The sequence below is a fragment of the Phacochoerus africanus genome, chromosome X (genome assembly GCF_016906955.1).
Source record: "Phacochoerus africanus isolate WHEZ1 chromosome X, ROS_Pafr_v1, whole genome shotgun sequence".
NCBI lineage: Eukaryota > Metazoa > Chordata > Mammalia > Artiodactyla > Suidae > Phacochoerus > Phacochoerus africanus.
Window position 1 is genome coordinate 18,698,264 of NC_062560.1, and position 14,656 is coordinate 18,712,919.

The window sequence follows — 14,656 nt, forward strand, 5'->3', positions numbered from 1 at the left end:
TTGACTTGGTAATTTTGATTTAGAGGGGCCCGAGCAACCTCTATCCCCAGGGCACCTGGTAAAGAGATAAGGATTCTGGCAGCTGAACAGTGCACAGCACGTCCAACTGTGTCCTGCCTGCCCCATAGATGACATTTAAGGGGCTCTGAAAAGAAAGGCCATTCCATTCATTTTTAGCTGAAAGTGGCAGCAATACCCTTGCAGGACGGAATAGAGGCCGGCATCCCTCATCCTTCAAAACTTCCCCAAGTGAAATACATCGCCCAGCAAATAGAATGTTTGAGGAGCTGATCAGTGGGAGGATAAACATCCGGGAAGGAACGAGGAGGCAAAGGCCAGAGTCCTTGGGCAGGTCTGGCTCCAGCACTGCGTGACCCTGCCAGCCGACCCCACTCTGCCCTCCAGGTTCTCCTTCGCTCCAGCTTTCGTGCCGCAGACTCAGACTGAGCACTGCCTGTACCACCACAAACCGAGCCAGCCCCGTGCTCACAGCTGTCTAGCAGGAGACGATCGAGTGCAGCGAGGCCTGCTTCCTCACCTCATGCCAGGCACTCCACTCAAATGTCACCTCCTCAGAGAAGCCTTTCCTGACCATCGGATCCAGCAATTCCCTCCACCATTCTCCGCCGTCTCATCTGGGTTCATTGTTCTTCACAGAACTTAGCACACCTGCTGGGACTAGTGGCTGTTCACTGTCCGGCAAGCTCCACGAGGGAGCACTGGACACAGCGCAGGTGCTCTTCGGGTATTTGATGAATGAATGAATGACACAGGTATGCTCTGTGAGCACAGAAAAGGGTGCAAATTTAGCTTTGGCTGGTTCTGGAGAGGCTGAGAGCCGAGCTGAGTGCTGAGGGATGAGCACGTGGAGGTGGATGGCTTTCTCTCAGGAGGCCTGGCGCTGTCCTCATCTGCACCTACATCTCTCTCCCGCCTCGCTTGGGTCCGAGCTGAGACTGGTTCCATCCCTTTGGGGATTCTCTGGAGCATCTGGCACAGTGACCCGCATTCATTCATTCCACAAATATTTATAAAGAATATACAGATGCCCAACGCTAGTCTAGATAGAGTGTGGAAATGTTACATATTTCTCTAAGTTGAATTGAATTTTATTTTATTTTTGTCTTTTTTTGCTATTTCTTTGGGCCGCTCCCGCGGCATATGGAGGTTCCCAGGCTAGGGGTCCAATCGGAGCTGTAGCCACCGGCCTACGCCAGAGCCACAGCAACGCGGGATCTGAGCCGCATCTGCAACCTACACCACAGCTCACGGCAACGCCGGATCGTTAACCCACTGAGCAAGGGCAGGGACCGAACCCGCAACCTCATGGTTCCTAGTCGGATTCGTTAACCACTGCGCCACCACGGGAACTCCTAAATTGAATTTTTAAAAGTCTGGGATTGTATTTGAGTCTCTTTGGTCAGAGAGAGCTATTATAAAACCCAGATGATATATATACCTTTTAACAAATAAAACAGTTCCTGAAACACAACCATCAAGATTTTTCTGCTTCAAAGAAAGAGCACAGAGCCCACTCTAAGCTTGCTTCCCAACTCTTGAGTTCTCATCTCTATAGAGGGCAACAACCCCCTCAGTTCACCTCAGCGAAATTTACAGTGATGATGATGAAAACTGCCAGATACTATCTACGCAGGGAACATGAGTCAATATCCAGGAAAGAGGGTAGAATGGGGGAAAACCCTAGTATGAACAGGCTTTCCTCGCTGTTAATTTCAATGTGCCGAACTGATGCCGGAATAGTGACATGCAAATGGAAGGCTCAGAAATAAGACAAAGTCCTTACAGCCTACCTAGTGGATTTAGAGTTTCCAAGAGAGCAATACCATAACCAAAGTCAGGCAATTCTGGAACAGAAAGAATACAATGCACTTTGAAAAAAAGATGCTCTTAACTTAGTAATGTGCTGTGGAAAGATTTTCTTTATGGAAGGCAGATACATCAATAACCAGTATTAGTAGTTTATAAAAACAAGAGCAATCTCTGAGCAAAATAATATTAGTGATAAAGTCTCTGTTAGAAAGCAACAAATTAGGAATTCCCATCGTGGTTCGGTGGAAACGAATCTAATATCCATGAGGACGCAAGTTCGATCCCTGCCCTTGCTCAGTGGGTTAAGGATCCGGCGTTGCCATGAGCTGTGGTGTAGGTTGCAGACGCGGCTCAGATCCCGCGTTGCTGTGGCTGTGGCGCAGGCTGGCAGCTACAGCTTCCACTGGACCCCTAGCCTGGGAACTTCCATATGTTGAAGGTGCGGTCCTAAAAAGCAAAAAAAAAAAAAAAAAAAAAAGGGAAAGCAACAAATTAGGAATAAGAGCTGATGTCATATTGAAGTATTTTTTAAAAATTCACAAGCTGTATACCCATAAATCTAATAAAATTCATTAAGTAATTAAAAAAATTCCCAAGTTAAATCTGTGTTCTATCCTACATTCTCTGAACCAAACTGATGCAAAGTTTTCTATGGTTTCCTATTTTCCAAACTAAAATCAAATTTCTCTTTTTCTCTCAGTACTATTGAAGATGTTTCCATTCTGTTGCTGGAGTGGGTCATTTACTGAGTCATTCTTGTTAGTTGTTAGCAGGACAATAATTTTAAAACTTAAGCCAGTGGTCACACAGTATAAATTTGTTTTTCAGTTACACAGTTTTTCACTGGTAAGCTCACTCAATTCTTAACAACAACAAAAATATATAATGGCTTCATGAAAAACCAACCAACCAACCAACCCTGCAGGTGGTGACTGACAAGCTGTTAGCGAGACAGCCAGATGAGAGAGCGTGTGACACGGAGCAGGGAGCACACCCCAGAGACCAGGCACAAGCAAGCACCTCACTCCAGATGCAGCTGTAGAAAGGAGGAGAAAGCCAGAAAAGCAGAATGGGACTGAGGGACCCAAAGAGAATACACCAAATGCTCCAGCTCCGTCAGTCTGAATCCCATATTCCCCAGGCAACAGGAGCCCGTGGTTTATCCAGAAGCTACACAGTGAATGCGGGGACTCAAGGTCTGCGGCGAAGGGGAAAGATGCTTACTTGGGTGTCACGGGAGAAGATGACCTCTTAGAAACTCCTGTTGGAAAATCGCATCTTTTCAGAGGGGACATGAGGCCCACGCCGGGAACGGAAGTTGTTGTTCGAGGCCCCCTCTTCATCTTCTCCGTCTGTAGGGGACACAGGACAGCCATGGCCCATGATTACCATTGCTTTTATAATTTCTAAAAATACCCAGTGGAAGCCATGCATGGCTTGCTTTCAGAAGGAACCATGCAAAGCTATACTGATTCCTACAATGGGAATCTTTGCAGAGAAGCACGAGGGGGTCATCGTATTTAGGTCACCCAGTCAGACAAAAAATCTTCAGCCTTAAAACATAAAGATCGCCTTCTCGTCATTTTGAAAAAAGCTAAAATGGAACCAGATTATAGTCCTGGACATAAAGAACCTATAATGAGTACAAAGATACAATCATTACTTTTTTAAAAAAGCTCTATGTGGGTGCAAACGTGGTTATAAATCCCAAGAAAGTGAGCTGGGGACCCTGGCTTACCGGGGACTGCAACCCCTCCATCCCTCTACGTCTTGCCCACGGCCAGCCTCACACGGGCCTGTGTGCCAGGCCTGGAGCAGGTGCTCCACAATAGCGGTCGCCTTCTCTCCCTTTCTTGCTCTTCCCCAGCAAATCCTCATGTGGCCCCCATGCCCCTTCCACAGTAACCCGCCCTACAGTAAAACCCTAGGGTCTCAAATGTTCACTTTTTTTTCCTTTTTCTGCTTTTTAGGGAGGCACCCATGGCATATGGAAGTTCCCAGGCTAGGGGTCGAATCAGAGCTACAGCTGCCAGCCTACACCACAGCCACAGCAATGCAGGATCCGAGCCGCGTCTGCGACCTACACCACAGCTCATGGTAACACCGGAACTCTGACCCACCAAGCAAGGCCAGGGATTGAACCCGAGTCTTCATGGATACTACAGCTGGAGTCACTTCTGCTGTGCCACAATGGGAACTCCCAGAAATATTTACTTTTCATATAAGAACCTCAGAACCACACTGGATTAAAAAACATACATGGTGTTATAAAATAAATGCCCAATAGTACAGCCATGTGGAGTTTAAAATAAGCCCACATGTCATTTGATGTGCCTCCCTTTAATGGGTGGAGCTTAGTTCCATCCTCCTTAAGTGTAGGTTGATCTTAGTGACTTGCTTTTATTTAACTTATTTATTTATTTACTTTTGTCTTTTTAGGGCCCGACCTGTGGCATATGGAGGTTCCCAGGCTAGGGGTTGAATCGGAGCTACAACCGTTGGCCTACACCACAGCCACAGCAACGCCAGATCTGAGCCATGTCTGTGACCTACCCCACAGCCCAAGGCAACACCGGATCCTCAACACCCTGAGCGAGGCCAGGGATCGAACCCACAACCTCATGGTTCCTGGTCGGATTCTCTCTTGCTGCGCCACAGTGGGACCTCTGTGACGTGCTTTTAATGAACAGCACATGGCCGAAGGCATGGTGTTCAATGTCTGAGACTGGATGGTAAAAGGCGTTGTGGCTTCCCGCCGTGTGTACTCACACGCGTGCTCTCGCTCTCATCCTCTCTCACTCTGGCTCTGGGGGATGCCAAATGCCATGCTATCTGAACACTCAGGCAGCTCTACAGAGACGTCCACGCAGTAAGGAACTGAGGCCTCCTGCCAACAGCCATGTGAGTGAGCCCTCCTGGAAGAGCCCCAGCCAAGCTTGCAGATGACTGCAGCCCTGGCCGCCCTTCTGACCAGACCCTTAGAGAGACCCTCAACCAGAAGCATCCAGCGAAGCCTCTCTCAATTTCTGACCCAGAAAACCAGCGAGGTAATAAACATTTGCTTTAAGCTGCTAAGGTCTGGGATGGTTTGTGCCATTGCAAGTGATCACTAACAAAAGTAGTATGGCACGTACAATTTCTAAACAAACATACATGATCAGGGGTCCCTGCTCAGCATGTGCCTTGCTGATGGTGTCAGCATAACGACAAAAATGTTAAAAGGCCACTGTTGGCTTAGGTGGACCTAGAACCTCAGTTCCAGTTGCGTGTAGAGACGAGACTGGCACAGAATCAGATATGCTGAAAGAAGCAGGGACAGGACACTTGAAACATTCTCTGAGCCCTATCCTCTGAAGGGCAGGCTATAAGGGGGGCAAGGGCTTCAGGAATCTCTTCTAAGTCATTAAGATTTAGGAGGGTGCAAGAAGTTTAATGATTTCCAAAGGTTGAGTGCAATTGTAAAACAAGTCGGCCCCTTGAGCCACCCCTGGAGACGGACAGAAACAAAGCCCAGGTCAAGTACAGGGAGTAATCACACTGTCAGATAAACCAGGCCCGGGGGTGGGGGCGGGGAGTGGATATGAACCTACCGGAGAGGCCTCCGCTCCTGCAGGGGCTCCTTTCCCAGCATCTCCCACGCCAGATGTAGATGTAGTCTTCTTCCTCTCAGCATTTCGAGTGGGAGAAGACTTATAAGAAGACTTAAGGGGGCCACCAGCAGGAGCTAGACGAGGACAGGCATGGGATACTAGAGAGTTACAGCATAATAGCCAGAGACACAGAGCACAGAAGGAAAAAGTAGGGGGAGCGGGGAGTTGGGAAGAACACCACATTTGTGTTAAAACGTGACAAAGGCAATGCAATCCACATTCTCAAAATACCACCATATTTTTTCTAGTGTACACAAACCCGGCCTATCCTTTTTTCTTTGGGGCCACATCTGTGGCATGTGGAAGTTCCCGAGCCAGGGATCAAACTTGCGCCACAGCTGCAGCTATGCTGGAGCCTAAACCTGCTGCGCCACATGGGAATTTCCAGACTGTAGCTTAAAAGACCCCCACACTCAATGCTAAAGAGTCCACTTCATGTCAGGAGTTCAAAATCTGGGCTTTGGAGCCAGATGGACGTGGCACTGTCGCCTAATAGCTGGTCACCTTGGGTAGGCTACTTAACCTCTCTACAAGTCAGTTACCTTGCACAGCAGTAAGTTAACAGAGCATACCTACTGCTATCCTTTGAAAGGCCAGCTTATAAGGTTGGCCCTTGGCTGGCATCTAAGAACTTAGATCTCAGGAGGGCTCCCACCACTGATGAGCGTCTAAAGTCTATGCTGAACCCCTGCTTTTTTGCTCAGCATCTGGAATGAGGTATCTGCACTGGGTACTGAGTCTCTCGCAAGCTTCCCTGGGTGGCAACATTTCATGTGCGTGGTCACAGCTCGTTGCTGCGGGACTCGGGCACATTCTGTGTGACTCCACTGGGAGAGGACTCTTGGAAACTTGCACCTGGTGTCCTCTGGACTTTGTCTGTGCACCAACTCCCTTTGCTGATTGTGCTGTGCAGCCTGCGGTTGTAACACATCACAGCCATGAACGCCACCACGTGCTGACTCTGCTGAGTCCTCCTAGGAAATCACCCAACCTGGGGGGTGGTCTTGGGGACTCTGACAAAATTGGTGTCAGAAACAGGAATCATGAGAATGACCCTGATTCCCTGACATGGTAAAAGCATTATTTGGGGAAAGGAAGGAGAAAGCAGTGGTGCCTGGTGGCTATGGAGTCACCCACCACACAAAACAGCAGCCAAGTTGCTGTGTGTTGCGAAAGGTGAATCACCTATGGAAGCTGAAGATGACCCATTCAACTTCAAGTGCTGGCATGTGGGATCCTCTGGCTGCTTTTGACTGTGGTGGCTAAAGGGAGGGGACAAGTGCAGCCCAGGTGATGCCTTTGGTTTTCTCCTTTGAGTGGGAGTGGGACACAACCTCCTTGCTTTTTACCACCAGTAGTTCAGCTGGAATTTAAATTTAAATGAGTAATGGAACCAGAACAAGTCTCCATAGCTGACGATGAGTGCATAATGGAGTCAATGGGAAAAGGGAGATGGGAAAAGAGAGGCAGTCTCCACACAGAGATGCACTGGTGAAGTTTTAAAACCAACCTGGAACCACTGTAGATATGACATGTCCCTCCATGGGGCCCTAACCTGAGAAAACATCTCAGATGCTGGCTGGACCACCTGGGTCACAGACAAACACACACAGGAAAGGGCTTGATCTCTCATGGGACCATTGGACATATGTTTGCTGGTGGGCTCTCGATGTCCACGTGGAGCCTGACCTCACTGCTAACTTTTAATTCCCACCCGAACTGCAAGCTGGGAAAGAGCACTCATGGGGGGTGTGACCCCTGTCCTCCCCTGAGGACCGGGCTGAACCCCCTCTGGGTGGGGGGTGGCCATCACTGCCACCAACGAGCTGTCAGGTGTTGGACATTCTAGAACGGCTGCAGTCTGTCAACAACAGACTGAGAGCCTGACTCTACTTCCCTTTGCCCTTCTTGCTCCGTTACACACACCGCGCAGAAAGGCACGCTGCTCAATGCACCTGTCTCTGGAAAGGGACTGACTGCTCTAGGCTGCTCGATGGATAAATGAACAGGATGAAAGAGGTTGGGAGTGATGCAAAACTATTTTGAAATTTTATGAAAATTCAGGATCCAACCCTTCCCAATGAAAGGGCCACATGAGAGGAGCAGATGACTGAGAAAATGCAAGGTTCTAATGACTGAACGGGGTTCTAATTACTGAATGTGGGAGAAAAACCACAAAAGCCAGCCCCTAGCGTGGTGCAGGGGAGGGCAGGGGCAGGGCATTCATGATCTTGGTTTTCTAGAACTGTTTCTGAGAAGGATCTCCCTTTTCTGAAGGGAACCCATACTGCTTTTGTAACCCAGCGCATCAGATTCAGACCGACTGCTGAGCCCAGATCACATGTGACAGTGGGACTACGAGACGGCAGGGGCGGGCCAGCTCCTGCACGGTGCCCGCACAACATCTCCACACGCAGTCCACACCTGGCAGGCGGTGAGCCAGTGTCGCTGGCACAACTGTTTGGGATGGACTGAGAAGCAGGGGCCGGAGGAAGCATGGGAGAAGCCACGCTGGGGGCCTTGTGAACCCGCACTGTCTGCCCAAGGTGCGTCTTGTGGGAGGAGCACCCCAACACCGTACACTCTTTGTTTCCACGGGCGAGACACGTGCCCTTGAGGACTGTACTTCTGGGGTGTGAGCTCTGGCCAACCGGACACTGCCTCAGCCCTGGAAGGCTTTGGGTCAGTCCAGAGTAGTGGGCGGCCTGGACGGATGCCTTGGGCTGGGGAGAAGAGGTTCGTATGGAAATTTGTGGAGGAAGCCACCTGGCTTTCTAGGACAGAACTTGATGGTTACCGGTCTGTTTTAACTGGCTAAGCCCACCTCCCCTAAATGCCTAAGTGAGATCCACACTGTAGGTTGGCCTCAACCTGCTATATCCTACTGATAATAACTCTGCTGTAAGGACACCCTGGCCGGGGACCAAGGGGGTGGACTGTGCAGAAAAGAACAGAGAAACTAGAGCAGTCCTGACTGCTGTCTTTCTAAAGGCCTGCCTACCGTGCTGGCCCTGGCACCAGGGAACCTGGACTGGGGGACGGTTCCCACGTGAACTGGTGAGAGTTCTCACCGTGCTTGAGCATTTGCGCAAACGACATGCCTTACGCTGAGCACCTGCTTTCCTCCTGAGAGGCTGGAATTTGGGTCTGTACCTGGCAGGGGTGCCCACATGACCAGCCTCCAATAAAAACTCTGGGTACAGGGTCTCTAATGAGCTTTTCTGGTTGGCAACACTTCATACCTGTCATAACTCATCGCTGGGGGCTGTGTCCTATGTGACTCCCCCGGGAGAAGACTCTGGGAGAGCCTGGGTCTGGTCTTCCCCAGACTTTGTCCCATGTACCCTTTCCTTTAACTGATTTCACTCAGGAGCCTTTTGCTGTAATAAATCATAGCTATGAGCCCTCCTAGAAAATCATCGATCTTGGGAGTGGTCCTTCTGGCATATTCCTCATTTTCAAAATGGGGATACTTCCTAAATTCCCAGGAATTTTTTTAATTTGTTTAATTCATATGTAATGCATATATCATAAAATTCACTTTTAAAGGTGTACAATTTAGGGGGGGTTAAGTATATTCACAAAGTTGTGCAACCATAACTACAGTTTAATTCCAGAACATTTTCATCATCCTCAAAAGAAATCCTGTACCTATTAAGCACTGACTCCTCCTTCTCCTTCTCCCCTAGTCTCTAGCAACCACTAACTTACTGTCTTTCTGGATTTGCCTATTCCAGGCATTTCATATAAATGGAATCATACAACTTGTGGCAAATACTGCCTGGCAAATTCTTTCACTAAGCATACTGATTTCTGTTGTTGTTGTTGTTGTTGTTGTTGTTTTTGTTGTTGTTTGTTTTTTTGCTTTTTAGGGCCACACCTGCGGCAGATGGAAGTTCCGAGGCTAAGGATCAAATCGGAGCTATAGCTGTCAGCCTACACCACAGCCACAGCAACGCCAGATCTGAGCCATGTCTGTGAGCTGCACCACAGCTCACGGCAATGTCCAATCCTTAACCCGCTGAGTGAGGCCAGGGATCGAACCTGCATCCTCATGGATACTAATTGGATTCGTTTCTGCTGTGCCACAACAGGAACTCCACTGAGCATAATGTTTTGAAGGTTCCTCATGTAGCATGTGTCAGTAATTCATTCCTTTTTATAGCTGAATAATATTTCACTTTATGGATAAACACATTTTATTTATGCATTCATCTGTTGTTGTTGGACATTTAGGTTGTTTCCGTTTTGTAGCTAATATGAATAATGCTGCTAAGGACACTCGTATGCTTAACTGTGTATGTCTTCAATTTTCTTGACTCTATACCTAAGAGTAAAATTGCTGGAACATATAACTTTAAAAGGTTTCACTCTTTGAAATACCTGCCAGACCTTTTTCCAAAGCAACTACACAATTTACATTCCCAACCTTCAGCCATGCCTAATGTATGAAGGTTACAACTTCTCCACATCCTTGCCAATGCTTGAGCAACACAGGTTTGAACCACATGGGTCCACTTACATGAGGATTTCACTCAATAGTAAATACCACAGTACTATCTGTGGTTGCTTGCATCAGCAGATGGGGAACCAAGTATATAGAGGGCCGATTCTAAAATTATATGTAGATTTTTGACTGGGGAGGGTTGGTGCCCCCAACCCTTAGGCTGTTCAAGAGTCAGCTGTATTATCCTTTTTTACTTTGAATTTTAGCCATCCTAGTAAGTGTGAAGTGGTATCTCGTGGTTTTCTTGATTTGCGTTTCCCTAATGACTAAGGATGTTGAGCATCTTGTCATGTGCTTACTGGCCACTTGCCTATCTTCTTTGCAGAAACAGCGTAACTTCTGGGAAACAGAACTGTAGAGGATAATACGTCATTTACATGTTACCTACACATCTTGGGAACTAAGCCTGAGACCAGACACGCCTAACGTGGACATGGCGCTACTCATTTGCAGAGAATTCTAGTCCTTCTTAATCTTGCCATAACAGTCTGAAGTGCTATGGTCAAGGAAGGGCTTCGATGATGTGGCCCAGTGTTTCTCAGACTCAAGTGTGCAAGACTGGTGGGGCCTGAGAGCCTGCGCTGCTTACAAGCTCCCAGGTGATTCCAGTTTGGCCAGTCCATGGACCACCCCCTGGGTAGCGAGACTCCAGATATTTGTTCTTACTGTGCCCCTCATGTGCTATCTCATTTAATCCTCATGACAATTTAAAATAAGTCTATTTTATAGATGAGGAAACTGAGGCTTAGAGAGGTTAATTAACTTAGCTAAAGTGATAAGATCTAGTAAGCGGTGGGGCTGGTTATGGCTACTTTACCAAACCATTTCTTTAAAAACCTTCTACTAACCACCATGGTTCAAGAAATGGATTTTTTTCCTAATCCACATGCCCTAATCATAAAATAATTTACTCACCTCCATGACACTTAAAAGAAAAGCAACACAGCAACAACGAAACAGTGGTGGGTAGAATGTTATGAACCACTGAGGACATTTCACGCAGCCAGCATATGGGAAGCAAGATAGAAAAATTCAGGAGTAACTCATAGGCCGACCAACACCACTTGGGGCCTTTTCCTCAGTGTCACCTGCTTGGCCTCTTTTACCTGAGTCACCGGCCTGCTCAGAGAGCATGAGTGCACTTCTGCTTCTGGCTAAAGAAGCCTGTGTGGGTGTCAACAGTCGCATAACAAGAAAAGTTTCCATGGGACTAAGGTGCATGCGATGAGCTGAGGGACGGAATCAAATGAAAATTTTAAAAAGCAAAATTAAAACAAACAAAACAAAATGTCTAAAACAACACAGCGAGGATGCAAATTAGCTTTTGGATGGCAGAATGAGTGTGGAAAATAAAAATACTGTAGCAAAGGACGGCTTTGGAGCTTGTCATGGTAGGAGAAAAGAGATGAAGTACCACCGTGAGATTGGGCGAGGGTGTTACTTCTCTCGGGGAGCCAGAAAGCATTCACTGTGCTCTCACAGTGTTAGCCGTCCACCCGAAGACAATCAGCCCACCTCCCAAGATGTACTGTGGACTCAAGAAACCACTTACTCACCAGGGAGATCTAACACTGAAAAAAAGATTACTCCTACAAAATACTCGTTTTAGGTCTTCTGTTAAGAAATACGGCCTAAGACACTGATTCTGTTAATGCATCCTTTCATACTTTTCCCATGTAAATAAGGGCAAAAATTAAATAAGAAACATAAAAGTAAAAACAGCCAACTAATTATCAGCTTTGATGGAAGTGGTAGTACTCATAATCTCACATTCAGGGACTGAAACGTCATTTTGATGGTTTTAGAATGTATTACATGATAATGCATTAACTTTCCCACTACTTGGTCTTCTTTGGGTACCCACTAGCCAGTAAATGGCTTGGGAATGTAAAATTTTCAATTTATAATCCACAAGCAGATAATTCAGTTGCCAAGAACATATAACAACATACTGATAACTGGACATATTACTCATCACAAATATGAATTTAACATCAGTTTCTAACCATGTGAATGAATGAAAACATATGGCATATACTCACAAATGGAACAGCTATACAGAGCTAAAAGCATGTAGATGTTTTCTCATCCAGCTCTGAGTTAATTCAAGGTTTCCGGCGTTTAGCCATGAACTGCATCGGAGAGCATTCGCACTGACACGTACAGGGTCTCTAACACACACGACAGACCTCTGTGCTGGAGGTGCACGGTCAATGCCAGCGGGAAAAACAGGCACACACACTGGCTTCTTCCAGTACAAACATCCTCCTGCTCTCTCCCTGGTGATGACCTGACATGCTCAATACTCCACTGGCACCTGACCCGCCTTCAGTGAGACTTTGAGATACACATTCAATGCCCAGAGAGCTTCCTTCCCTTCCTGAACCTACATACTCTGAAAGGTATCCATTCAGACTTTCAGTGCCTTCTCGGAGCTTCCGTTAGAACTCAGGTGATTTTAAATCTACTCAGTTTCTGGAACTGGCACATACACTGTACACGTCATCTCCCACCTCAAAACGGTGCCAGAAAAGACCACTCACGCTTTTTGCCCTTTTAAAGGTTTCACATTAGGTGTGAACTTCTGTTTTCAAACCACAAACAAGAGCAGAACCCCATTTTCTCACACACCTGAGTCTCACATGTATCTCTGCCTCATCAATCCTGCTGTCTCTGGCTCATCAACTACATCACACCAATAACTGGGCAGCTACTTTTTTAACAGTCACCTCTTCCCGCTGGTCAATGCACTCCAGGCCAGGGTGACGCCTACAGGCACTGTGGAAAGCGTCGGTCTCTGTCAGACTGGGAGAATCTCATGAACTCCCATCCCTGCTCAACAATGGCCTGGCCACCTTCCCAAGTCTCCCTCGTGAGGCCTGGGGGCTCCCACGCTCAGATCACACAGCCAGGAGAATGGGGATCTGCAGGAGGCTCAAGAGGGGCTCGCACAAAGACTAACGCTAAGACGCTCACGCCAGAAAGAAGAAAACTGGAGAGACCAGGTCTGCACATTCACTTGCCTCGGTCTGGGGAATGGGATATTGCCGCGGTGGATGAAGACAGGCGCTTACTCATGGGAGGCTCCGTCTGCTTTGGTAAATTCATGGCTGATGTTGAAAGTTTGTCACATGCTGCAGAGAAATGCATTAAAGACATTGGTATTCACACCACCATAGACCAAGACATTTCCCAAGTGTTCTTCCTGTCCTCATCCACACGCCTCCGATGCCCTGCTCTCTACTTAGCCTGCCCGGAGATGCCCAGAGCACGGCAGCCATCCGCCGGAAGCAACTTCTTCTCTTCCATTTCTTGACTCTGTGCTTCTCTTCAATTCAAATGTTCAGCCTCAGTCAACCTTTCAACGAAAGCCATGCTAATCCCACCAGCCTATCATTTCCTTGTGTCCAGGGACTTTCAAGTATATTCAGACCACACAAAACCAAAACCAACTTGGACCCAGAGACACATCACCACTGCAAAATATTCTATGGTCTAAGACTGTGTGAGCCGAAACCAGACTTTTTCTGAAGGTCATCTATATTATAGCTCAGGTTGCAGAGGGAAGCAATCTGTAACGAAAGGAGCTGTATTTAAAGCAGAGCAGCCTTTAGCAGTTGGTTTCTCCCTCTTATCAAGAGATGGGGTCACAATGGCCCTTTCGCAAAGGCTATGACTGTTTACGGTTACGATTTTAACATGTAGGTTCTGGGTTTGGTGCTCCTACCTTCCAGCTGTTATTTTAGATGGACTTCTAAATTAAACAATCGTAGCAAACTGAGAGGTACTGACACTGCCAGCCTGCAAAGCTGTATCGGAGCTTGAGGCCAAAGGAAAGATGTGAGCTCCTGGCAAATTCATAGATAATATTTTCAAAATCTGCTCTCCTGCGCACCTTGTTTTCAAATGAGAGAACTGTCATGTTTAATAATTTCTCCTGATCAATTGACAATCCTAAATAATTTTTAATTAACCTGGGTTGAAGTAAAACTGTAACACAGTTTGAGTATAAATAAAATATTTAAACTTAAAATGGCATGAGTTTTGATATACCTACTTTTCAATATTTCCGTATCTTTTTCAAGTACTTGAATGCTCTGGAAAGAAATTAACCATTAGCAATTACATAAAACCATGTCTCAAGGGGTACACATTTCCCCTTTTGCCTCAGGCTCTGATATGGCTCAGCATGGTACTGCTCTTTGGAAATTCAATACTTTGTTCATCCTAGATTGTTTTCTGTTCATTTTGATTAAAATATTACTCCGTCTTGATTACCGACATTTCTGGTGATCCCTTAAACTGCGTGCTCCAGTTGAGTACCACACTCACCTCACCTGGCCCTGGGGCCCTGGCTGTAATTCCCAAAGGGTAGTTATCAACTCTTCCTGCCCCTCTCTGTTGGGAGCAGGCCCAGTGACAGCTAATGGAGCCCATGCAGCAAAGTCTCTGCTACTCAGTAACACCAATAAAAATGATTCATTGTCAAAGAAATGCTGGAAACCAAGGATATCTATTCCTACTGCTATAATTGGACTTTCGGTGCGGCTGGTCAATAAATTGCGTCCTTTTCACATCTTGTTTTTTCTTTGCCAGCCAAAGAAGGGTTGAATTTCTAGTCATTATTAAACGGGAGCAAGGTTTTGCTAGTGCTGTTACTGATCTAGAC

The 14,656-nt window shown here is 46.9% G+C and overlaps 1 protein-coding gene across 1 annotated transcript in view; it reads right to left on the bottom strand.

The window, feature by feature from the left end:
- The window catches only part of MAP7D2 (MAP7 domain containing 2), a 98,844-nt gene that overhangs the window by 29,262 nt on the left and 54,926 nt on the right, over positions 1–14,656 (bottom strand). The window contains exons 6-8 of the mRNA XM_047765346.1: positions 13,011–13,121; positions 5,421–5,578; positions 3,055–3,182 (exon numbers count right to left, since the gene is read on the bottom strand). Of these exons, the coding sequence (XP_047621302.1) occupies positions 3,055–3,182; positions 5,421–5,578; positions 13,011–13,121 (397 nt within the window). The remainder of the gene's footprint in view (positions 1–3,054; positions 3,183–5,420; positions 5,579–13,010; positions 13,122–14,656) is intronic.